We start from the raw sequence: 26,895 nt of genomic DNA on the forward strand, positions 1-26,895 counted from the left end.
GATTTGGCAGGTTTGAATTCCACTCGGGCTGTGTGGTGTTTGCATGTACATGTACTCCCCATGCCTGTGTGGGAAAATTGTCTGTAGTGTGTGTTTGTGTGTATCTATCCTGCGATTGTTTAGGATAGATACACACAAACACACAGATGTTAATTTTTTTCCCCTTTTCAGACAAGTAGAGAAGAATTTATGACAGACAACAATCATATCTGAGGAGCCTGAGACCAAGCTATATTTTTCGACACTTTATCAAGAACCTTTTCAAGAAAACATCTGTCCAAACTTTGTGATAGCCACTTGTAAGGCAAAAGAGTTGGACAAAATTTTTGATGATATATGGCTGCTTTTACGGAAAATCATCCTGATTGCTTCATGTATGGAACAAAGTTAAACTGAACCAGATGCCAAAAGAAAAAAATCACTGTTTCTCCTTTAAAAAACACCTGGATTAAATTGCTGTCCCAGCAGCTTTGATAATCAATGCTTGTTGATTTATGAATGTTGTTGGTGCCCAATGTAACCCAAAGTGTATGACTGTAGATTGGAAATAACCTTCAAACAGCATCATGTTTACCGTTTCCTCTGACTTCATATCCTGAAATTCCTCCTATAGATCTAAAATTGTAAAAGTGCACATTACCCACCTGAATGTACAAATCCTTTACATTTTCAATATTAAGAGAAAATTTGAGTTAAATCAAAAGTGAGACCACAACCTAAAATCTCACCACTTAATACTAAATATAATTAATTATAATTTCAAATTTAATTTGATTTTGTACATTCAATAGACACTAAATGTATCACACATGCATCAAATACAACAGAAAAAAGCTTCATGTTAACACTACTGAAATATGCAAAAGCGAAAGAGAAATTTTGTTTGTTGGTTGAATAATGACAGACTTCTGATGAGGGATACTGAGTTATTTAGTAATAATGTTTCTTAGACAAACATAAAGTGGAAAATGCAGGAGTCTCATTGCCGCTAGGGGGCGATTTTGACATATGTTCAAGGATGGAGTTTGAATTATTAAAATAATATGAAGTCTGAAGCATAAGCCTTCCTATTTTGAAAGTGTAGAGGCATAATAATTAACTGAATATGCACAGGATAAGATGTAACATTCTGTGTGCTTATATCAATGGCTGTACCCCGTATAGTAATAATAATAATAATAATAATAATAATAATAATAATAATTATTATTATTTATTTATTATTTATTATTTTATATTTTATATTATTTATTATTTTTTATTTATTATTATTTTATCTTTATTATTATTATTATCATCAACAGCATCAGAATGATTATGCCCAGATTGCAGAAGATGCTATATGAGACATTTTTCTCTTTTAAAATTAAAAAAGAATGATTAAAAATAAAATGATCTTTTTGTCTCCCTCTAGTGCTTTTAATAAACCTGGCACACACTACATTAAACAACTTCAGCATGTATTGCAAGAAGACACGTTGAAAGGTATGATAAAATGTGCCTGCAAAATGAAGAAAAAAAGTTGTATATTTAAGGTTTGCAAAAAAAACATAAAAATCTCTGTTTATCAACCAGTTTGCATTACAGTTTTGTGTCATGCATCATCAGACAAACCATAGTTAGACAATGCAGCTTTTCCCCCCATGTGTTTACTTTTTATAAATAAATGAATAAATAATCAAATAATGTGCAGAGCTAGAAATGCTTCCGTGTTAATTTATTCACATTGAAGGGTCACAAAATCTTCATACAGGGCTCATAGACTATGCGCTTACGAAAAGAAATATTAATTTAAAAAAGTTTCAGACAACAACAATAATAATAATAATAATTATTATTATTATCAGTAGTATTATTATTATCAGCACATCATACTTAATGCACAATTCTTTGAAATAGTAATATACATAAATCAAGTGTGAAATGAAAGCCTTGTAAATTATCTGTGCTCTGAGAATACAAATATGATATTTCTCAAACAGCAATAATAATTATATGCACTATGGACTTCATGCTTAATATACAGTTCTGTGAAAGACAGAAAAAAAGTATGAAATTAAAACATTGTAAATTATCATTGATATATTACAGCATACAAATATGATACCTCTATAAGCAGAGTAATAACATGGTACTCACATTGCTCAGTTCTATTTTCGCTGCAGTTTAGCTATTAGGTGGGGGTCAGCGGGACCAGCAGGTGCCATAATGGCTAGTTGGATTTGTTGACGTAAGGATATTGCAGTTTAAATAAAAAAGGATTTAATACTGTATGTATTCAAACTTACAAGTTTTCTTTACATTTAACAGGCAAAAATAATTATAGATATATTTTTAACTGAAGAAGGAAACATCAGTAACACCTAATAGTTGCAGTTATTATATAAACTGACACGCGAGAGCAGGGTTTGCAGGTGTCAGTTGTGGCTTGGAGTTTCCAGATGGTTCACTGCTTGTTCCGACAGCGCAGTCCAGCCACACTTAATGCACAGCTGTGCACTAAACCCACATGTGGAGTTATTAATTTTTGCCGAACCACCCCATATTTGGCAATCCCATGCAAACAGAGAGAGCAACTGACCCATGTGGGTGGAAGACCATGGTCACTGAAACTCATCACATGTTCACTGTTCCAACCTAAAGGACTATTAGTAACTCAAAGCATTTCTCACATCACTTAATCAATGTATAGTATAAAAAGGGGGGTTCCTTCAGTTCATTTGAAAATATACAGTATAGTACCATAGCACTAAACAGTAACTGCAAGCAAAAGTTAAGGAGTTTGAAAAGCATACACAATTTTTGGAAGTTTAGGAATTAATCAAAATCTTGTTTGACCAAATGTTTGTTAAATTAGTTTTTTTTTTTTTATATTTACAAGACTGTAAGTCTCCCCTGGTGGCATGGTGGTGCAGCAGGCTTGGCCTGTGCCTGCTCTCTGGTGGGTCTGGGCTTTGAGTCCTGCTTGGGGTGCCTTGTGACGGACTGGTGTCCCGCCCTGGGTGTGTACCCTGCCCCTCCAGCCTTACATCCTGTGTTCCCGGGTTAGGCTCCAGTTCGCCGCGATCCCGCTTGTCCGGTTTCAGTCATTGTGTGTGTGTGTGTGTGTGTGTGTGTGTGTGTGTGTGTGTGTGTGTGTGTGTGTGTGTGTGTGTGTAAGGTAGAAGTTGGCCTGACAGATGTGCTTTTTCCAAAATACTGAAAACAGTGGAAAAACAACTTGACAGTCTGTGCTAGTTTTTGATGGAAAGATGTTCATTATAAGGAATCACATTGATTTTATCTGGTTGTGTAAGTATGATATACAGTATTTATTCATTAGATGATGTGTTTGCAAAAGGCAGTATACAATATAAATGTATAAATGAGCTACTTCTGGATGTCAAAAATAACAAAAAAGACAATGATGCCTGGATTGCGAAATAAGAGAAAGCAGTATCTATAAAAGCCAGAGAAAAAGTCTTCTAAGCCTATTCTGCTGCATGGCTGGAATACTTCACTATAAGGGGATGAGTGTCTTTATTAAATTTAGGATTACGAGTACTCCTCGATTTACGGCACAAGTGACTTATGACCACATTTAATTACAACGGCTGTCTCGTTATCTGTATTATCATTGGAAATGAAAGTAAGAATAAGTACAAGATGATATAATACTGCACTGTTTTTACATTATTATTATTATTATTATTATTATTATTATTAAGATGAATTATTGTGAAATTAGAGAAAACATTTAACAATCTCCTTTTAAACAACGTTGTATGTTAATTATGGTTTATATGATACACTATAAGGGGATTTGTGTCTTATGACTAAGCCAGTTTATGACACAGTTGTAAGACGGTAACCCCTTCGTAAATCGAGGACCAATTGTAGGAGAACCACAGTTACTTGTCCCTTGGGGGTACTGAAAGCCAGGGCTGCTTTGCTCTACTGCTGATTTGTATCCTCACGCCGCAGGATTTTGTATAGCACCCAGTAGAAGATGTTGAAGAGCAGGAAGGCCAGTGGAAACCCAGCGCGGGACACGGTGTCGATTTTCTTGGCCCTGTCGATGAAAAGCTTCCTCAGTTCCTCCTGGGATTTCTCTGCTGCTGCTGCTGCTGATGATGCTGTCGATGCCATCATCAGAGCAAGGGGAGCCTGAGCAGCACTGCCGGGGGTCTTGGCGAAGGCGCCGTCCTTTCCCACACTGCACGGCGTCTCAGCAGTTGGAGTGAAACTCTGCCGGCTTTGCCTCGTGTCCTCCTCCTACAGAAGGAAAGGTACAAGCTTTATTTGTTTCAATCTGAAATATAATATTTCATTTATTTATCTGTCTATCTGACACTTTTCTATGAACCAGTTTAGAGTATCAAGCTATTTACACTGATTTACCATTTATACAGCTAGGTAACTCTGCCTGAGTAACTGTACTGTCAGTACCTTTTCAGTGCATGGCCATAGCCCTACTCACTACACCACCTGCTGCAACACCTTAAGTAAAAAAGCTTCATCAAATTATTGAAACATATTAAAATCTAACATAGGAACATATTTATGGTGAAGTTAAATATAAGTAATCTACATTTCATTCTACAAAAATCCAATAAATGTTAGGATATTTTTTCTTTCCTTTTTATTACAAATTGAGAGGCAGTTTATTCAAAAAAACCTGCTTCATGAGTTCAACTTCAACTGAATTTTAATGTGAGACAAGGAAAAAAGTGAAAATGAAAAGTCAAGAAAACAACATAAACCACAGTGTGACATGACAATAATGGCATGACAGCAGTGATGCACAACCATGTCTGCTGCCACTAACACAAATGCACAGTGTGACAAAAGATAATTTGAAGAAAATTTTACCCCGCTGTTTGATCGGCAGATTTTACCGAACGATCCGTACAGGGATTCTGCCCTTCTCACACCATTACTGCCATGCAGGGTCTGTATGCTTTCATCTCCATCAAGCACATCCGTGTGCTTCCATCACAGCAGAGCAAGGCATAAGAAAAGAAATATAACAAAATGGTTTAAAAGGGCCGTACTGCAGTGTAATACACTTATGATGGCGATAATAATGCAAATGCACCAGAAACCTCTCAATAGAATTTACATAAATAACTGAAATAAGATGCGTTGAGAGAATACCGATGAAGTGAAAAATAAATGCATAAAATTAACATTAATAATGTACGTAATGGTCAACATCAGGAAGACATACGGCTGTTAAACTTGACTGAAGAAATACTGAAAAAATAGCCAAGGCTAAACTGGAGTGACTTTACTTTCGAAAGTCTAACGTCTGCTTTCTCAAAAGAATTTAATGACATAGAATGCTGAAGCCACTTGTCCCAAGCAGGGTAACAGTGAACCGGAGCCTAACCCGGCAACACAGGGCGTAGGAGACACGCCCAGGATGGGATGTCAGTCTCTTGCAAGGCACCCCAAGAGAGACTTAAACCCCAGACCAACCAGCGAGCAGGAAACAGCCAAACCCGCTGCGCCACCACACCCTCCATAACATGGAATGAACACAGCTAAATTAAAAATGCTTCTGGTCGACTTGAACTGGTACCTTACTCTTCTTCTTTTTAGGCTGGAACCTTAAGAGCTCCTTGTGTTGCCTGGAGACGAAGTTGACGGCTGCGTACTCCAGCAAAGCCGAGAAAACAAAGAGCAAGCACACTGCCATCCAGATGTCAATGGCTTTCACATACGACACCTGGACCACAGAGCAAAAACAAGCGCGGTATTTAACTCAGGACTGGAAAGTGCTTACAACGTTTGCTAATTAACAGAAGTGGATTGTAAACTGTCCAGAGGAAGGTGAAACTGCAGTCTAGGACTATAAAACCCTGAGTAGTTTATAATAGGGAAGAATGATAAAAAACATAATTTCAATTCTAATTAAAAATATGTATTTTAATTAGAAGGCAAAATTTACTTGCATGCATTTCCATCACTAGTAAATAAGGATGGATCTTAAAGATTGTTTTGCTTGTTTCACCGAGTAACTGAAGTTGTTCATCAGCATGATTAGTTGTGCTTTGCAGGCTATAATAGTAAATATACATTAAGTTTAATTTTTATGGAAGAACAAAGTTCACTGAAGAATTATTTCAGTAGAATCAAGTTCTGTCACGTGCTCTCAAGTGTTCCCTTCGTTGGACTTGAACCTATAGCCTTGCGCGTGTGTTAGAAAGAGCTGGTACCTGTGTGTCTTCATGAGTAAACTTTGTCATTCTTTTAGGTCTTAAGAAGTTGACACATCCATTCAGTATGCTTCCATTCTATCAGAATGAAGTTTACCTTTGGAAGTGAGGTCCTGGAGCCAGAGCTCTGTGTTGTCATGGTGAGCACTGTTGTGATGCCCAGAGCCACACGTGCTGGAGCAGCATCCATGTTAATCCAGAAGGACACCCAGGATAGGATGACAATCAGCAGGCTGGGAATGTACATCTGGATCAAGTAGTAACCCATTTGCCTCTCTAAGTGGAAGCGCACCTCTATACATGTGAACTTCCCTGGTATACACAAAAAAAAACATGTCACGATTCATAACGTGGCCGTAAGTGTTATGACAGCAATCATAAATTGTCACTGTCATAACACATCACTATGTCATACTCATGAAGTTACTGTAAATGTAAACCAGTTGTCTTGTGCATGAAATTTCACTGATTTCACCTTGGTTGAAGTTTTAAAAAATATCTTCATAAAGTTTTACGAATCATTTACATTTGTTGATTTAACTGACACTTTTTTCCACAGCATCGTACAATGTTAAGACACTTACAGCACTTTGCCCATGTATACAGCTGGGTGATTTTTACAGTGTCAGCTCAAGGTAAGTACCTTGATGAAGGGTACTACAGCATGGAATGGGATCTGCACCTGAGCCCACTGAGTGTAAGGTGGCAGCTGTAAGTGCTACAACTGCCTGCAGCCTTATCATAAATAAATCATAGGCCTATACAAATATTTCTTTATAGAAGAAAAGCTAAAAAAAGCAAATACACATTACCTGTGTTGTAATGCTTGGTACAATATCTCAAATCAGACTCATTCTTGAGAATGAACTGCGGGAGGGTAAGACCTTCAGCAAACTGCACAGGTCCACTTTTCTGCCACTCAAAAATGAGGTCATTCATCGTGTATCCAACTGCAGGAATAGGTATTCATCAGAGGTCAAGAACTTAAATGCCACCAATGAGTACAACTGATTTTAGAAATTGTAAATGGAACTAAAAAATTGTGACATACAACTCTCCAGCTGCATGATGCATATTTGAACATCCATTGGGAAGTTCTTAAGGTCCATTGGACAAGATAGTGTTAAGGTTAATCTGTAACAGCAGAGAATATTAATGTGACGGAACGGTCAAGCAAAATATGTGAACAAGGGAAGTAGACATCTTGAATAATATGACAACTGAAAAAAATCATGTTCTAGTTGGCCTGTCTTGGTGCCCATTGTGTTTCACTATGATTCACCTCCCATGCATTCTACTTGTATAGCTATAGCCTTCATTTCAAGGATAAAGCCAAGGTACACTTTTCTGGCTTATATAAAAAGAAGATGCAGTTTGCCATCAGCCCTAGAACACTATTCAAAAATTTGTCATTGTGGCAGCTAAGAGCAGATAAGATAACTCTGATGGCTGAGTAGTTTACTCAGGTAAAGAATTTGACATCAACACACAATTGACGTGTAGAAGAACGTGAAAACATGTAGAAAAAACATTACAAATTCAAGGGGAATAACTAATCAATTGTGAAGATGGGTTCAGAAGTAAAGAACAAACTTCAAATAGTATAGTAAAAATACTTACAGGGATGTGTATTATGTGTAAATTACAGTGTTGTTTGAAAGTATGTGAACCCTATAGGGATGACCATTGTTCTTGTGTAATTATATTTAAAAAAAAAATAATAAATAAATAAAAAATTAATATTTCATTATGATTTACAAACCTGATTTCATTTAGTTCAACCAATGCAACATGGGGTTGAATTATTTTGGCAACTGCACTACTTCTATTTTTTATTTTTTTTTTAATTTATTTTTTTTTAACTACGCACATGATTTACTCTGAAGCATCGCATAGAACTGGTCATTACACACCCATTATGTCAGATGGGAAAGACCGCTTCCCTTTAAATAACCATTAAGTGGTAAAAATAAGGACATAAGGGGTTCACATACTTTCAAGTGGCACTGTATATGGGCAAAGAGATGGAAATAGCAGCAAGATTAAGCTTAAATAGGTGTAGCTGCATTAAATTAGTTTATAGCTACATGCCGACAGTGGAATCTTAATGGCCATTACAATGTCCATATGGATTATAATGTGCACTTCAGAGGCTGATAAAGGAAAATATGCAGCTAGAACATCAGCAGGCTGACCTTATGGAGTACAAAACATTCCCGTTCTTGAATATTCTGAGAAGCTTGTTGTCTGTGGTCACCTCGTGGAAGTGAGCTCCTTTCTCATTGGCGAAAAAGAGGTCCGGCTTCCAGATGGAGTCCAGCATTGAAGGGTCTAGGTCAAGGGAGTCATCGGGATACTCACTGTACGCCAGCCGAGGGTCATTCCACTGCTGTCTCAGAAATATATTCACTCTGTAATCCTGGTAAAGTAGAGCAAGGAAAAAAAACTTCACCTTTTACATTTGTTGTCAAGTTAAAACCAGTTCTAGATAAAAGTCCTCCAAATAAACATTAACAGTTCACTGTCATTGCAATTACTTGACCTTTGGTCTATGTTAAGGGAACTAAACTCAATTTTTCCAACACTTACCCAGTTTCACATAAGGTAAATAACTTGTACTATGTTTCTGCACCATGTTTCTGCACCAATGAAGGAACTTCAATGGTGCAGTTGGGGGGGGACTTTTGTTCAGTTTCCTATTTCTGACATTAAATTTGATATTTTAATCAGTTCTGGTAGTACATGAATGGAGCCTGAGACCAGAATAGTGAGATTAGTATTCATTTGATGTTATATGCTTGATGATGAAGATAATTAAATCAAGTGTGAAGAAGTTATAGCCCTTTCACGGCCAATAATGGATTGTGCCACCTTTAGCTGCAATGACTGCAACTAAATGCTTCCTGTAGCTGTTAACTAGGGTGTGACATCACTGTGAAGGAATTTAAGCTCACACTTCCATGAAGACCTACTGCATAAATAGAGAAAATACTTTACAAAGCACTGTATAATCAGATCACTTTGCTCTGTATTCACAAACACATGCTTTCTCACAGATTAGGATGATTTTCTTAACAAGCGAGAGCCAGCAATCATATTAGCATTTTTGTCCATGTTCCATGGAACACAGCAGATTGTGAAGCAGCCTTTATAATAATATCATTTTTAACATTTAATTTTAATTGTAATATGCTTTTGCCAGGCCAGAATACAATCCTTGTGTCTTTTTATTAAACACACCATCAGAAAAAAAAACAACAACAAACAATGCATTTTTATGAGGCTGGCATACCTTTTTATGATCCATGGACAGCAACTCTGTTATTATTGATCTCTTGCTTGGCTTATATTTTTATTCAGAGTGACAATATTTATCTAATAATTTTAATTCTGCAGTATAAGTCCAGTGCTTAATGGCACTACAGCAAATACAGAGAGAGGGGCTTGAACTGGCAACCTTTAGGTAACAACTTCATATCTATGTTACCTGCTACCCTTTTGATCCCAAAATAGCTCCTTAGAAGATAAAAAGAGTATGACTGCTATGTCTGTGGAGGGCTGAGGGGACATTACTGCGAAAGGCTTTCTTTATAGAATCACCAGAGAGTAACATGAATAGGATCCATGGAAAAGGGTGAGAAAAGCACACATTTCCGATAAGGTGGGATCTCTTTTCATCTCTTACACCATCTCTCTCCAATGCTAGCAATATGAATCTTTGTCTGTCTGTTACAGATATTCTGAATGCACTTTTAATAAGGTCATTAAAATCCTGTGATGTCCTGTTTACAACTTACTATGTCATTTACAACTAAACAAATCACAGGAAAAATTATAAGGATTTCCTGATCAGAGCTTGCATTACTGATAACGAAAAACGTAACTCCTCTGAAAAGCGCATGCTTTGACTCATTGCTCTAAAGTAACTGACTGTACTTACACTTGGGCCTTTAACAATGTGATTATACAATAGTGTGTCACTGACGTAAACCAGCACGGTAGCACAATGAGTAGCGCTGCTGTCTCACAGCATCTAGGTGGTGTGAGAGAATGTGGGTTTGATCTCCACTGGGTCTGCGTTGAGTTTGTTTGTTCTCCTTGTGTCTGTGTGGGTTTCTTTGGGGTGCTCTGGTTTCCTCCCTCAGTCTAAAGACATGCTGCTCAAGTTCCCCATAGTGTGTGAGTGACAGAGAGAATGTGTTCCACTGATGTATGGATGACTGACCCATTGTAAGTAGTGTATCTAGCAGTGTAAGTCACCTTGGTGAATAAGGTGTGTGGGCTGGTAACACTACAGAGAGTTCATTGGAAGTCACGTTGGGGAAAAGCATCAGCTAAATATGTAAATTGAAAGAGGTGGGAATAATGGCACAACAGCTTGGTGTGTGTAGAGTTTGCAGGTTCTTCCCTTGTCAGTATGGGTTTCCTCTCATGGTCCAAATTCATGTGAACTGTTACTCTTGACTCTAAAGTTCCCATTGTCTGTGTATGTGAATCAGCAAGTGCTAGTGTGTGTGGTTGTCTGGGTGTCCCATCCATTGGGTTCCTTGCCTCATGCCCTGTGCTTCCACCATAACCCTGCACTGGAAAAGTGGTTATTGATAATGGAATGATGACTGGATCAAGAAAATGCATATACATACACATTTGCATATGAAATATAACTGATAAAAGACAATTTACTGAGATATAATTATAACTTTCATATAATGACATGAGGGGAGAGGTGATATGGGCACTAACAGATGGAGAAGAAAAGGGCTCAGTTCGGTCATTCATTCATTTGTTCATCCGCTCATATGTTTTGCTACACTGAGCTTGGCACAGATGCTCTGCACATCTGCCGTTGTGTGGCGAGCATGCTTGTGTTCGCCTGATGCCCTCAGATAATTCCACTCTCAAACCATGAGCTTCCGCGTCAGTTTCGTTGTTTCTTTTTTCATGCATTGCATGTGGTTTATTTTTCTTCTGTACATTTCAAACATATCCCGGATCAGATTCAAGACCTGGTTATTGTCTACAAATGCATCAACAGAACTGCTCCCAGCTATTTAAAAGACTTGATCAACCATACACCCCAGCCAGACCCCTTTGCTCGTCTACTTCTGCTCACTTGGTGGTCCTGCACACGAAAGGTAAAGCACGGAGGCTCTTGGTTCTGTCTCCGTCATGGTGGAATGACCTTCCCCTCTCACACAAAACTGCGGAAACTCTGTCTACATTCAAGAAGGGTCTAAAAACTCACCTCACTTTGCCCAAGATCCCTCCAGCTCATGTAAGTTGTAAATATTCATGCACCGTAACTTTATGATCATCCCCAGATAAGCCTTTACACAGCCGCTACTCCTGCATTGTATGTAAATGTTTGTGTACTTTATTTAAATGCATGAATAAAACAAACAAACAAACAAATAAATGTTGTAGGAAGGTTATCAGGATTCATGTATCCTGTGTTTTATGCACCTACTCGAGCAATAAACATCGGTGCATCAAGTGGAAAGTGGCAAACTAGGTTTACTTGGGAGTCTTAATGATTTCTAAATAAGCTTAGCAGTGACCTACTACATTGTAGTATTGGTTGCACACAGTGTGCAACTTTCTTGCAATAAAAAAAATTATCAATTTGATCTGCATGGCACTTTAAAAGAATCCTTGAATATCTGGACACCCTTCTGGAAGTTCTCAGATAGTGGTACGTGACCACCCCTGTCAAATATTGTAACATACAGTATTTCCCTTACATTATACTAATTACCTTCTTTTTCTCACAGTACTGTTACACTGTTGTTGGAGAAAACTTTGTAATCCCTAATTTTAAATAGCACCTACTAATTCTGTAGTCACATTTATCATCAGATTTAGAGTGATGGTAATTCCTCTTTGACTAGAAGCCCTTCAAAATAGCACATTTGTTAAATCCCAAAATTCGTGTTCGAGAAAAAATTGTGCAACAGTGTGTACCCCACAAATTTCTGTGAGTATATCTATATTTATTAAAAACGTTAGATGTTTGGCATGGTGGCACAGTGAGTAGAACTGCTGTCTCACAGTGCCTGGGTGGTATGAGAGGATGTGGGTTTGATCCGTGCTCAGTCTGTGTGGAGTTTGCATGTTCTCCCCATATCTGCATGGGTTTCCTCTGGGTGCTCTGGTTTCCTCCCACAGTCCAAAGATATGCTGTTCAGGTTCCCCTGTAGTGTGTGAGTGACAGAAAGAGAGTGTTCCACTGCTGTATGGATGAGTGACCCAGTATAACTAGTGTATCTAGCAGTGTAAGTCACCTTGGTGAATAAGGTGTGTGGGCTCATAACACTACATACAGAGTTGCTTTGGAGGAAAGTTTCTGCTAAAGAAATAGATGTAAATGTTTATTATATGTAATATATTTATTCTTGTTTAAAAAAGTAAATCTGGAAGAATCTCCAAATCAACAAGACATGCTTACCATTGTTGTTTCTGCAATGGAACCAAAACTATTAATAAATATGTTACATGACACATTCACAGGGGGTCCTGAAAAAAGAAAGAAAGAATGGTGATTTAGTCTAGTTAGAAATGTTTTTTTTCCATATCCAGAATGATTTAGGAAATTGTAATTACTGTGTACTTATTAGAATGATATTTGCGATACATACAGACGAGAAGACAATGTAATAAAAATGTGAGGTGGACAATTTTAAGATCCTATCTTGCTAAAACAGTGAAAGGAGCCCTTCATGCCCTTTGCATAACATATATCATATCATATGAATATCATTCTCCACGACTGAAGCACAATCAAATTGGGTCAGTTTATAGGGGGCTCCACTGTACCTTTGAAATTGGGTCTGATCCTAGCATCGTATCCTGACGTCCTTCCCATGAGCTTGTCCAGGAAGTCTGAAGGTGACATAAGAGCGGCTCTCCGTCGCGAACTCTCTGACTCCTTACATGCTACCAAACTGGAAGAAAAATCAACAGTGAAAACCTGATGAAGCTAAACAAATCAGTTGAAAAGAAACCATTTTCTGGTATGTTCTCTTTACACCTGGATAAACGGGAGGATGGTGTCCTCAACTGCAGGCTTCACGTGTCACTATGACATGACTGGACTTCGCATATATACCCAACAGACAGGACTCGTTAGGCATAAACTAAAAGGTTGCCATGAAAATCACAAAGAGATGTTCCATTTTTGAAGCTTGGCTCATGATCACCAACCACATGTACTGATACCACAAATTTGTGTCGCACTGAGATTGTACTGTAAAGGTCTTCTTATCTCTTTGTGTGTTGACACATTTGCATTCATTCATTTAGGAAGCACTTTTCCACACAAAGATGCACAACTGACAGCGCACAAAACTGCATTCAGTTATGGATGCACTGTTTTAGATACAGACAAATGATTATTTAAGATTGTCTGACATTGCTGTTTTGCTGGTACACATCACTGAAGTAGATGCCAACAGCAAATGCATGGATAATGACAGCAGAAGGTTTTGGGGCAATTTACTCAGCTGCCAGATTAGGAGAGAAATGCTTCTGAAAGAGGTGAATTCTTGAATCCCAGGTTGCGAAACAGCAGCTCTGAGGGATAATGGGAGTACTTTTCTACTGCATTTCTACTGCATCTGAGTTGAATCTGAGAAATTATGGGTTTTTGATTTTGGACCTCTGGTGAGAAGGACCACCAAGAGAGTTGGAAGAGAACAGCACTCTTGATGGGGTGTTGGGAGTGATCAGGTCCTGTTGATATCGGGGCACAAATCAACTGATGGTCTTATAGCCCATAACCAGAGCGCTGAGGTTGATAAGAGCAGCTACAGGAAGTCAGTGCAGAGAGATTAGGAGGAGAGATGCATGGGAACCCTTTGGCAGGTCAGATATTGCTCACATAGCCACATTCTGTCTGGTTTTAGAAGGTGAAACATATACATCATCAGATATTTAATTATTTTCAGAAATAGTCCAACAGTCCAGTGAGCTTTAAAATAATGTCCTTGGCAGAACAGGTGAGCCAGTCAATACACACACACACACACACACACACACACACACACACATTTTCAGAACCGCTTGTCCCGTATGGGGTCACGGAGCCTACCCGGCAACACAGGGCGTAAGGCTGGAGGGGGAAGGGGACACACCCAGGACGGGACGCCAGTCCGTCACAAGGCACCCCAAGCGGGACTCGAACCCCAGACCCACCGGAGAGCAGGACTGCGGTCCAACCCACTGCGCCACCGCACCCCCCTTCCAGTCAATACATTTTACTCAAAATATTCTGGGTCACCATGATTTGCTACACAGCTTGGTGAGGTGAATAATAATTGTGCATATCAAAAATAAATGAATGAATACTGTCAACTTAAGAAGTTACCCTCACTGAAACAAACCTATCCCCACTCAATTTTGCAGTTAAAGCTCCTTTGCAGTATATCTATTACACTCATTTATATTTAATTAGAGCTGGTGTTTTTCTCAAAAACTGGTTAATTTTTACTGTATTAATTCAGGGTAAGTACCTTGATCAAGGGTACTACAGCAGGAGGTGGAATTCAACCTGGGCCCTTTAAGTGCAAGAGGGCAGCTCTAACCACTATGCCACCTGCAGCCTTTGAGTCTTTTTACATTTACATTGCTGCTGTATAAACAGCCTCATGCGACTAAGCAAAAAAAAGTGCATTTCACTAACAGATGGAGGTGCCAGTCCTACCTAGCAGCTGCATAAAGAGTTAGCAGAGAGTAAAGAAAAAAAATGAAAACATGTAACATTAACAAAAAGAAATGATGGAAATACAAAGGTAATTGTGACAAATGCTGCAATGGCCTAAATTTTTATTTTAATTATATATGACTGTTGTATTGAGTTGGCATCAGTCTAGGGTGTACCCCCCTTGCTTTACACCCAGTGATTTCAGGATAGGCTTCGGACCGCCCTGACCCTGACGAGGGCAAAGAGATTAATGAAAGTGAGTGAGCGATTGAATCTGACCTTTTAAATCTGGAAATTTTCACTGCAATGTTTATTGTTTTGTTCTACAAAAGAACAATGTCATGTTTCCTTGGACTCCAAATGCAGCAACTCTGGCCACTATGCCACCTGCTGCCCACTGACTCAATTTAACCTTTTCTCCATACCTTCTGTTACTTTCCTTGTGGTTCAACAGTGTTTCTGTAGTCTTTGATCAAAGGTACTCTGTTGCTCTCCATCTTTTTTTGACCTCTCTATGGGATCAGTATATTTCTCTACAATTTAACCTTCTATCCCTTTATTATCTCTGCCCCCTTGCACTTCAAGGACAGAGGTTTTAACCCACCTCCTCCTCTAATACTCCTAGGAAAGTTGCTTACCCTGAATTGCATGCACACACACACACACACACACATACACTGTTTGAAACCATTTGTCCCATGCAGGGGTTGCAGGGAGCCAGAGCCTAACTTGGCAACACAGGGCGTAAGGCCGGAGGAGGAGGGGACACACCCAGGACGGGACGCCAGTCCGTCACAAGGCACCCCAAGCGGGACTCCAACCCCAGATCCAGCAGAGAGCAGAACCCAGTCAAACCCACTGCACCATCACACTCCTCTACCCTGAACTAATGCAGTGAAATTACCTAGCTGTATATATGGGTAAGTAGCCCAGCACTGTAAGTTACTAAAAACATCAAGAGAATAAAGAAAATCAACTAACAATATCTTCTGTTTGCAGTTAATGCATTTCACCTAAGCAGACTCTCTTCAGGAAAATATGAGCATATCGTGTTTACGTGTCGGAAACAAATTTGTGCTTGATGAATAAGAGAGCGACCGAAAAGATGACGTTTCCCACAGGGATGTACACTGCTTCGTCGTTCCCAAATGTGACTTGTGCAGCTAACTGAAGCCGAAACAGGCGGTGCACGTCATAGGGAGCATGGGATGGATGATGACTGCGGGGTACGATGGAGGCTGGCTCAAACATCGCCATTGCGGGCCGTGACACAGAGCCGACGGGGCGTTCCGAGGGCTTCCCGTACCGACGGACAACTAAGTGAGATTAAGCGAAAGCAGCGGTGCGTGCTGGAAAGGGCCACGGCGGCTGAGCGCTGATCCGCTGTGACACTTCATGGCCAGAGACCTTCTTCATTAAAAATGCTGCTCAGCTGTTGCAGAGCACCTCTCACAGCTGTTTACGCTGCTCTGTTGTGTTTCCTGCTTTTCTCGGGGACGGATCACCTGTATGAAGTGTTGGCTGCTTTCTTAAAAGCACCCCTAATAAATATTCAATGAGAACAACACCACGAGGTTATGCATTTTTAAATGTGTGACGAATTGAATTGAATTGCAGTTTTTCCTGGAGGTCAAAAGATGAAAATCTACGTATTAGGGAAGTTATAAAGAGAAGGAACTGTGGAGGTTAACTTTCATATTTAAAAATGTACTCCTGTAACATGATACATACAAAGCATTGGGCAGCAAGTTGGTGCAGCGGGTTTTGTGGATTTGGATACAGCTTTGAATCCAGCTCAGTCTGTGTAGACTTTGCATGTTCACCCTCCCTTCACATGGGTTTTCTCCAGGTACTCTGGTGTCTCCCCATAGTCCAAGGACATGTATTCCAGGAGAGCTAGTGATTATAAATAGTGTGTGAGAGTGAATGAGTGTGTATGATTGCACTGTGATGCTCTGGTGTCTTGTCCATGGTGTCCCTACCACACATACCGTACTTCAAAGATAGGCTCTGGACCACAGCAATTCCACAATGGACAATTAGTTATCGATAATGGATGGACTGATGCAAAAGAGTCAGTTTGCTAGGTCAAATTATTCCGAAAATATTCAAAATATTCCATTATTCCGAGAATAGACAGTGAACACCAAAGAACTATCCTGACTATCTTCCATCGTGTAATGAAATATTCTCTAGTTTATGAAGCAAAGTTCATACAATCAGTCTGATGCACATTTAGAGTTAGCTGCTCCTGTCAACAAACACTGGCCGTAAGCCATTTGCTCATATGAGGAAATGGGAGTCTGACATTTTTAAAGGGCTTAGCACCATGGTATGATAACCATATGCATTTTTCATCATGCAAATTACCTTCCATCACCGCAACTATAGAGGCAATCCTGTAAAGCCTACAGGTACAAGTGGAGGACAGGACATTCTGAAGGTGCTCTGTTGCTAAGAGTCAGCATCAGTTTGATAGTACTTAGCAACAGCATTTTGCCTTGTAAAATCAGTGGTAAATCATGATTTACTACAACGAAATGCAATCTTTATCTAGTTTCCATGCTTTCATGTTATTTACATTTATTTATCTGATATTTCTTTTTTTTTTTCTCCGAGTGATTACAGTGTTAAGATACTTATACTGATTTACCCATTTTTACATCTGATAAATGTTTCTTGTACTAATGCAGAGGAAGTACCTTGGGATTTCAACCCAGGTCCACTGAGTCCAAAAGTAGCAGCTCTAACCACTATGCCACCTACTGCCCACTTTACTTTACTGCATCTATGCTGGACTGCAGACATCGGTCCTGTCTTCTTACGGCACAAATACTGAACGAGGATGGAATACAACAGTATATTTCAAATTCAAGTTTCAAACATGCAAATCAAGCCCAATGTCACAGAATATATAGCTAATCATAGGAATCAAAGCCTCAGCTGCTGTTAATGGTGCTTACCTTTGATAACACACTCAAGGTATTTATCCTTTAGTCTGCAGTTTTCATACTGCTTTAAAGTATTTATAAATAAATAAAATAAAAACCGAAGCTTGATTTTTTTCTTTTTGGTTTGCAGAAACTAAGCATTTTGGCCATAGCTTTTGCATAGCAAACCTTTTCCCATAAAACTTCCTGTGAACTGCAGCAGCAATGTCAGATTAAATCAAGCTCTACTATGGTAACGCCTCATTGACAAACCCATTCTAAATTATTTTACAATTTAATTTCCCACAGGAACATGTTCTGTGAAACTTTAGGTCACATGACTTTGGCTAATGCACTGAAAGTATATAACTCCTTCATGTCATTCCTGTCTTCCAAACAATTTTGGACATTGATGTTAATTTGCCACAGCGGAACAAAACACTCCATCCGACCTTGAGAGATCATTATTTTATGAATTGTTTAAATCTCTATTACACCTGGTAACAACATAACATGAGGTATCATATTATTTCCAAAAATCTTTCTCTGAGAGTCTGGCTCATTTAAAGAATATTAGAATTTTTTCTCAAGAACAGTGAAATTAATTGCATTCATGTTTGGAACTGAAAATTATAAATCATTGGTTTAATTATAAAAGATTGTACTTGTGCCTACATCTTTACAAATGAATTGTGATATCTGTGCAATTACTATATGTTAATGCTGAGGCAGCATGGTCTTCTTTCTGTCTTCACTGAAATACAACTTTGTTTTTACAGCTACAAAATGGAAAGCAAAATTGCTGTCTAACACATTAGCAATTCTGTAATATTCACAAAACTTACGAAGTTGATACTCAAAATGGAATTGATCACAGAAGTACATCCTGTTTATATTGAACTTCCTAGGTCACCTTATTATTATCATTTTATTTAAAAGACCCTAAGGAAATCTAAAACTCAGCTAAAAATATTATTATTCCACCAAATGGATTAATGCTATGAGCAGATGATGTGCAATAAAACACATTCCTAACATATGTTTAAGAACAGAAAATGCACTCATGTGTTACTGACACAGACCGTTGTGTCTCTTATTATTATCTGTGCACAACTTAATCTCCTGCAAAGCAACATATGGATCTATTTTTTGATAATGAGCATTCTTCTCATACAGAATATGTACTGCAAGCACCAACATCTGAATTATACAAATTGTTGAGGGACATTAAAAAGTCCTAATTAAAAATGAATAATACAGCACAACAGTGTGTTACCATACATGACACAGTGGTATTTGCTGGAGCATCACTGAGACTTAAAGCTAATGGTGTAAAAGAAGCTTCTGCGTTTAATGACACCTTAGAGTACTTCCCTTTGATTGTTAATTCACTCCTGGAGTAGCTGGACTTTGCTGTGTTGAGGGGTGAACCGAAGCTTTGGAAGTAAACCAACACTGGTACATTCCCTTAAAGAAAATACAGTACTGGAGTAGAGTCATATTACATTTCTTTATTTATCTGACACGTTTCTCCAAAGTGACTAACAATGTTATGCTACTTACAGTGATTTATGTATTTATACAGCAAGGTAATAAATTCGGGGTAATTACCTTCATCAGTAGTACTACAACAGGAGGTGGGATCTGAATCTCTGTCCTTCAAGAATGGATGAAAACAATGCTAAACCAGTTCCATCCTCTCATTTACCTGCAATACCACATGTGTGATCCCTGTGAGCTGAATGCAAGTCAAAGGCATTTCTATTCCTTCCTTGAGTGCAATGCTTCTGACCGAACCACCTGCTGCCCCAATTAGGTATACGTACATATAGAATCCAGTTAAGTATGAACATACCATTTATAAGTATGAATACAGAGTCCACTTGAGTGCAAACATAGTCTGTCTAAGTATGAACAGCTGGTTGCATAGTACTTAGAGCTACTGCCTTTGGATCTAAAGGTTGCAGGTTTGAATCTTGCCTCTGGCTGTAGTCCTCCTGAGCAATGAATGTACCCAAAGTTGCAAGATTACCCTTGCAAGTCACTTTGGCTTAATGCTTCAGATAAATGAGTAGATATAGTGTATTTATGACTATAGAGTGCAGTTGAGCATGAATGTAGTCTTCATGAGTATAGCGTGCACTTAGGTGTTCAGTTATGAATGAATATAAGCCCATTTTGATATAAACATAAGTCCACTTATGTCTGAATATGGAATCCAGTTACCTTCTAATCGTTCTGTTGCATGGACAGAGCTGGGTAGTTAACCAGCTCTCACCTGGTCAGAACCAAAGCTGGAATTTTTAAGTAGAACTGGACTGTGTGACAGTTCTCATCCAGTCACAACCAGGACTGGACTAGTAGGCAGGTCTCATCTGGTGAGTGAAAGAGCTGTATTTGGAGGTAGGTTTAGAAGGATATACCCAGGTTGTTTTGCCTTCCAGGCCTCGAACTCTTACAGTCCATATTCATCACTTCTAAAGCTTCAGCTGAGCGGGGGCTGGTAGTGTAGTAATTTTACTTGCTGCCTTTGGATCCAAAGGTGGCAGGTTCGATCCCCTCCTCTGGCTGCAGTACCCTTGCGCAAGATACTTACCATAACATTGATCCAGTAAAATTACCCAGCCGTGTAAATAATTGTAAGCTGATAACTGTAGAAATTGTAACTTTAAGACTGTAAGTCACTTTAGAGAAAAGGGTCAGCTAAATGAGCTGAGAGTATTTTTTACTGCATGAGTTCAATAAAAATGGACCCACAGAAAGACGAGAAAAGGTGCACGAGCTGCCAGGAACTGTGTGCCACGCCTGTGAACCACGTTCCACTTCATGAAACACGCAACAGCATGTCTCCCTTCGGCATGGAACAGATGTGTGCTGCGTGAGTCAACAAATCCTGCTCAGTGGAACTGAGTTGTACTGATGGTTGAGGAGTCACGCTGTGCTGTCAGAGGACAGGCTGAGCTGGGAATCCCAGGTGCGGGGCAGGAATTCAGGGGGAAGATTCACCGTTTGACTGCAATGGCATCACCATTACGGCACCGATGTGTCTGCCCCAGGAAGGAAAGGGCTCTCCGACGTCAACATGCTTCAGTTCATTTTACATTAATAAACACTACACTGATGTTTTTTCAGGCTCAAGGACACGTGGCCATAAACATGCACGAAAACACACAAACCGTACAAGAAGTAAATAAAGTCAAGCTCACTTTTTCAGAAGCAAATATCAAGTTTATATTTTTCTCTCATGCTTTATTATTGTTTGTAAGTTATTAGGGATTTCTCTGGTAAATTAGCAACAGTATACAGCTTAGACTGATAAAAGTTCGAATGCCTAATGAAAAGAAAATCATATTTCATTCTTAACAGCAGAATCAAAAAGTGTTTGCATGTCTAGTGAAATATCATTTTTCTCAATGTATAAATAAAAAGTTAACCTTTGTTGGGCAAAAACTAAAAAATTAAATTTTTGTGTAGGTTTTCGTGCATAGTTATAAATTGCAAGATTTAACAGACGGATAATAATAACAACACATTTATCTGATGTTTTTCTCTGAAGCTACTTACAATTATTTACCCATTTACACATCTGGATAGTTTTGCTAGAGCAATTCAGCATAAGCACCTTCTCAAGGATACTACACCTGGAGGTGAGATTTGAACCTGCAACCTTTTGGATCCAATAGCTGTCATCACAACGCTACTAGCTGCCCCATAATAATAATAATAATAATAATAATAATAATAATAATAATAATAATAATAATATTGCAGTAAAGGCAATGCACAAATTGCAACATTAAAGTACATGAGCATGTACAACAATAACAAGCTTTTCCTTTTTTGTCATTGTTAGTGTAAATTATGGTTAAATATCACTGTACAGTTGAAATTATGTGCGATTTAATTCATGCCGCATGTCTGTTAACATGAAATGCCACGTTTCTCTTACCTCAGGAGGAGAAGCTGCCGCAGCAGGAGCGCCCAGGCAGGCAGGGAGCGCAGGTTGTACGGACTCATGTCGGAAGGAGCGCAGACGAAGCGCAGCAACAGCGAAAAAGTGCGCTCTGCGCTCCTCGGTCCCTCCCCGCGCGGCGCGTTCACGAGGATCCTGATGTGGTGTCCGGTTACGGGTGAGATCGGAGTCCAGCTACATTTTCTTTTTTATTCTGACACTTTTCCCCAGAGTGATTTACACTGATTTATCCATTTAAACAGCAGAGTAATTTTTTACTGTATTGGGTACCATGCTCATGGGTACTAGAGCGGTAGGGGCGATTTGAACCAGCGTCCTATGAGTGCAAGGCAGCAACTCTAACTACTACGCCACCTGCTGCCCTTGATGGCTCTGGTACAGAGTGCAGTTAGTTATTATTGCAGAGTCCACCGAGGTGTAATATGCACCCCATGATGATGGGGAAAACTGTCCTTCTCCGGGTTTCTTCAGAGAAGCATGTTCGGATGCGCACATTGATGATTCATTCGAGTGGAGCGCGAGAGGTGCAGAGACACCGGAGTCCAAACGGTGCTCCGCCGAGCGCTACCGCTGCTCCGCACTTCTCCACCCGGAGGACACGTCGCATCGCCGCCAGGGTCTCAGTGACAGCGAGCAGGAGCCTCGTGGACTAGGTGGACCGGGAAAGGGGCACGTGCGTACAGTGCGTGGACCGGGAAAGCGCGTCACGTGGAGTTCATCACTGCAAGGCTTCCTTCAACTTGGGGGGTCCCCGCCTCCCCCTGTTTTGAGGCATCTATTCAAATATGGAAGTATAGTAGTATAGTATAGGAATGGCATGGTACAGTACAGTATGGTATATATACTGCATAACTATGTACACAGTTATTATAGTGTATATGTGTATGTAATAACATAATAACTTTATATAGTTCTTATCCTAACCCCAAGTGTATTAATTATATTTTATTGCACTTTTTTTAGTTGCAGTTTATATTGCACTCATAGCATATACTTTGGACTGTAAACTTCATTGTTTTAATTTTTCACATTCTCCTTACAACTGTTTTATGTGTACTGTATGATACAGATGGTGACTTGTGAGATGAAATCCATACCTCTACTCTGCTTTTTTTTGCTCTAAATTTAATTGTGTTGAGTCTCAGGACACATTTCAGAAATGCTGGGCTTTACTTTTGCAAATGAACACATTTTTTGGAATGATTATTTTTGATAATTTTACGCATGTGTGCCTGTATGTGAACACAAAGCAGCAATAGAAAGGAGGTCCTGCAGCTGCAGGCTCTGTGAGCAGATGGCATGTGCGGTAGCAGGTTCAAGGGGCTGCAGCGAAATAGCCATTTAAAATGGACTGGGGCAGGTTTTTCTCTGGCTGCAAACCCCATTACAACGTTTCTACGGCAGCCTTGCAGCCTTGCAGCCTTATACTGCATGTTCACTCTGGAGCGAGAGAGAGTGGAAAATGTCCCTCAGGTGCTCTGCACTGCATTTAAACAATAACAAAAAGAAACCTTTTAGCTTGTACCGACTGAAAGCATCTCAGGGAGTTTTTGATTGTAAAACATTTTCTTTGGCATGCGCAACTTTAAAATGAAATAATGTACCTTAAATACCTCTCAACAACTTATGAAGCTCATGGTTGAGGTACATTATTACATTATAATAGTACATTTAGTAAATCTGGGCAGTGGGTTCCAGTTGTAATTGTAACTGTGGCATATTGTCTTATAGGTCACTGAAGTTTCTTCTTCTTCTTCTTCTTCTTCTTCTTCTTCTTATTATTATTATTATTATTATTATTATTATTATTATTATTATTATTATTATTATTATTAACCATATAGGATAGCTGCATGCACACAGTAATTCACCCATTGACAGAGAGAGAGAGCAATTTAGAGTCAGCAGTCCACTTGAACTACATGTCTTTGGACTGCGGGAGGAAACCAGAGCAGTCAGAGGAAACCCATGCAGACATAGGGAGAACATGCCAACTGCACACATACTGAGTGGGAATGAAAACCATGCTCTCTTGCACCACACAGATGCTGGGAGACAGCAGTGCTACTCAGTGCTACTTTAGCAGTGCAAAATTATAATAATAATAATAATGATAATAATAATAATAATAATAATAATAATAATAATAATAATAATAATAATAATCATTATTATTATTATTTTATTTTTTTATTGAGTACATACTATGAATTTTTTTGTTCATGTGTGATGTGTTTACTGAAACTTGTAGTGCAATGACACCGAAACACACTAATTAATCAAAGAACACTTTTACATACATCCATACATTACCGTACTTTTGATTGACAAAGAAACAAGCTGGACTCCAGATACAAACCCTGTATTATATATTTTATTATAACTACGTGTATGACGTTTGTATCAGTTTTATTATATAAACTTTTATCCGACTGACACTTTTCCCCAAAACAACTGACAGTGTTAAGCTACTGGCACTTACCCATTTATACAGTTGTGTAATTTTTATTACATGAGTTTAAGGTTAATAAGTTGATCAAGGGTACTACAGCAGGAGAATGCATTCAAACCTGGGTAATTTGAGTATAAGATCGAAGCTGCATCAACCATGTTTTATTCTGATGGTCAGACTAAGATAAAAAGTGCTGTATGGGCCATTGTGTATTATGGTTCCATAACTGTGCTAATCTGAGGTCTAGCAGGACTCGGGACACCAGGGTGAGTATTGGTGCTCCTGTTTCTCACAGTGTTCCAGTCCGTCACAAGGCACCCCAAGCAGGGCTCAAACCCCAGATTAACCACACAGCAGGCCCTGCCGCACCACCACACCCCCCTCTTTGAAAACTAATGATAGACTCAATTTTACAAATGTTAGTCATAGACTGGACTACAGGTGTGCACTTGCTTTCGGCCAGCAGGTGGCATAGTGGTTTAAACTGCTGCTTTGGACTCAAAGGACCCAGGTTTGAACCCCACCTTCTGCTGTAGCACTCTTGATCAAGGTACTTACCCTGAATTGATCAAGTAAAAATGACCCTGTGTATAAACAGGTAAATTCCTGTAAGTAGCTTACAGATACAAAACAATGGGACCTGCTCCATCCAAAGGGCAACACGATTCTGGGACACTTGAGTGAAGATGATGCTGAAGTGGTGTCCAGCAGCTAGAGCAGTGTATGATGCGCCAAGACCGAGTTCCCCCAAAAAGTGTTGTGTATCACTTAGCATGGTGCCAAAGCAGCAGGGAGGTGTGAAACAAGGGAGTGTGAAACATCAGAGAAAGGAGAATCTGAGAATCATGGAAACCCAGGTTCAGTGCAGGAGGTGAATTGTTGAAAACTTCACAGTGTGTGCATCATATTTCATTGGTTCAAGGACTTACGAGTTAAATGCGTTGATTAACACAATTAATCTAGACACACCGCTAAGATGTGCAGCCCTTATTAATAAAATGATACATACTGAACATATATAATATATATAAAATACATGATTTATATCATATAAAATAATTAAAAAAATATTTTTAGCGTAATAGTTACATGCCTACCATTTATATGATACATTGTAGCCATAAACTGGAATTGTGAATCTAAAGGCAGCCAATGAATGGAGTTATAGTCACACACATCATCTGAAACCACTTGTCCCATATGGGGATGCGGGGAACCGGAGCCTAACCCGGCAACACAGGGCAAAGGGCTGTTGGGGGAGGGGACATGCCCAGGACAGGACGCCACTCAGTCGCAAGGCACCCCAAGCGGGACTCAAACCCCAGACCCACTGGAGAGCAGGACCTGGTCCAACCCACTGCACCACCGCACCCCCCTGGAGTTAGACTGTAATATACGATTATACTGTAGTGGTTATTCATTGAAATTATTCACAGAACTGCCCTGCCACCATATGACTGTGAGCAGTACTGCATACTCTCCACAAGCAGCACTGCAGCTAAAATGAATTTGTTACTTAACTTCAAAAGTAACTGGAAAGAGCAAATTAGCAAAAATTAACTTGTTATTGCCATGCGTAAGGACAGCAAAATGATGTGGGTTGAATATAATGACATAAATGTAAATAAAACATGGCTTTCACAGAGGCACTTCTTTTTTTTTTTCTCTCTTTTTTTTTTGCTGGTAATATTGTTCTTCAGGAATGATAGTTTCATATAGTGCAGAGCTGGTTGCTTGGAGGGATAGCAAGGTGAAGCAGCAGGTTGTGTTGGTACCTCACAGCTCATTAGTTCCTTGGCTGTGGGTTTAAATCTGACTCAGATTATAGGAAGTTTGTGTGTTTTCCATGTTTTCTTGGGTGTCCTCCAGGGTCTCTGATTTCCTCCTGCAGGCCAATGATGTGTTTCAGATCTGTTGGTGACTCGAAATTGTCCATGTTGTGTGTGTGTGTGTGTGTGTGTGTGTGAGAGGGAGAGAGAGAGAGAGAGAGAGAGAGAGAGAGAGAGAGAGAGAATGAGTGTATGAATGTACTGCAGTGGACTTGCATTGGGTGTACCTTGACTCACACCTTTCGTCTCTGGCATTGACTCTGGACTGCGTCCATGAACCACGCAAGAGGTTTTTTGGTAACAGATGGGTGAAAGGATGGATACAGAAGAAGGTGACAAAAAGAATACAAGGTCAGCAGTCACTGACACATTCATCCATGGAAAGCACTTTTATGAAAGTAGAAATAAAAACAAAGAATTTGAATAATACCCAAACACTATGCAAACTGAGTTGAGGCCAGACTTGGAGCCGCAGCACAAACCTTGTGTGTGTTGGGGGAGGGTGGGAATAACACAGCAGACGCAAAGTAATTATTAATAAGTACACAAGTGTATTTGATTTATTTATCGATTTATTTGTTTCTTGCAAGCAATTTGTTCCTACATTAAAGAAAAGAAAACACTGTCAAGCTGTTGGCACATTTATGTACAAAACAGATTTCACAGCCCCTGCTACGAACCATTCTCTGTGAAAGTACAAAAAGACTAATGCATGGAGAAGTTCGAAAGCACTGCTCGGCTTACACTGCAACACCTTGATGTGTGTACGGGTCGGCTTCAAAATCCTCACAAACTATACAAACACAAATGAGA

At 39.3% G+C, this 26,895-nt stretch overlaps 1 protein-coding gene across 1 annotated transcript; it reads right to left on the reverse strand.

Moving 5' to 3' along the window:
* Window positions 1–3,927: 3,927 nt before the first annotated feature.
* Window positions 3,928–21,847, reverse strand: LOC108926085 (glycine receptor subunit alpha-3-like). Its single transcript, XM_018738560.1, has 10 exons — window positions 21,778–21,847; window positions 13,014–13,141; window positions 12,646–12,713; window positions 8,396–8,619; window positions 7,252–7,334; window positions 7,013–7,150; window positions 6,298–6,512; window positions 5,564–5,710; window positions 4,852–4,968; window positions 3,928–4,254 (listed from the first exon to the last, which is right to left on the reverse strand). Exons 1-10 carry the CDS (start codon window positions 21,843–21,845, stop codon window positions 3,934–3,936), a joined length of 1,509 nt encoding a protein of 502 aa, XP_018594076.1. The 5' UTR covers window positions 21,846–21,847; the 3' UTR covers window positions 3,928–3,933.
* Window positions 21,848–26,895: the final 5,048 nt, after the last annotated feature.

Source organism: Scleropages formosus, chromosome 3 (genome assembly GCF_900964775.1).
Source record: "Scleropages formosus chromosome 3, fSclFor1.1, whole genome shotgun sequence".
Lineage (NCBI taxonomy): Eukaryota > Metazoa > Chordata > Actinopteri > Osteoglossiformes > Osteoglossidae > Scleropages > Scleropages formosus.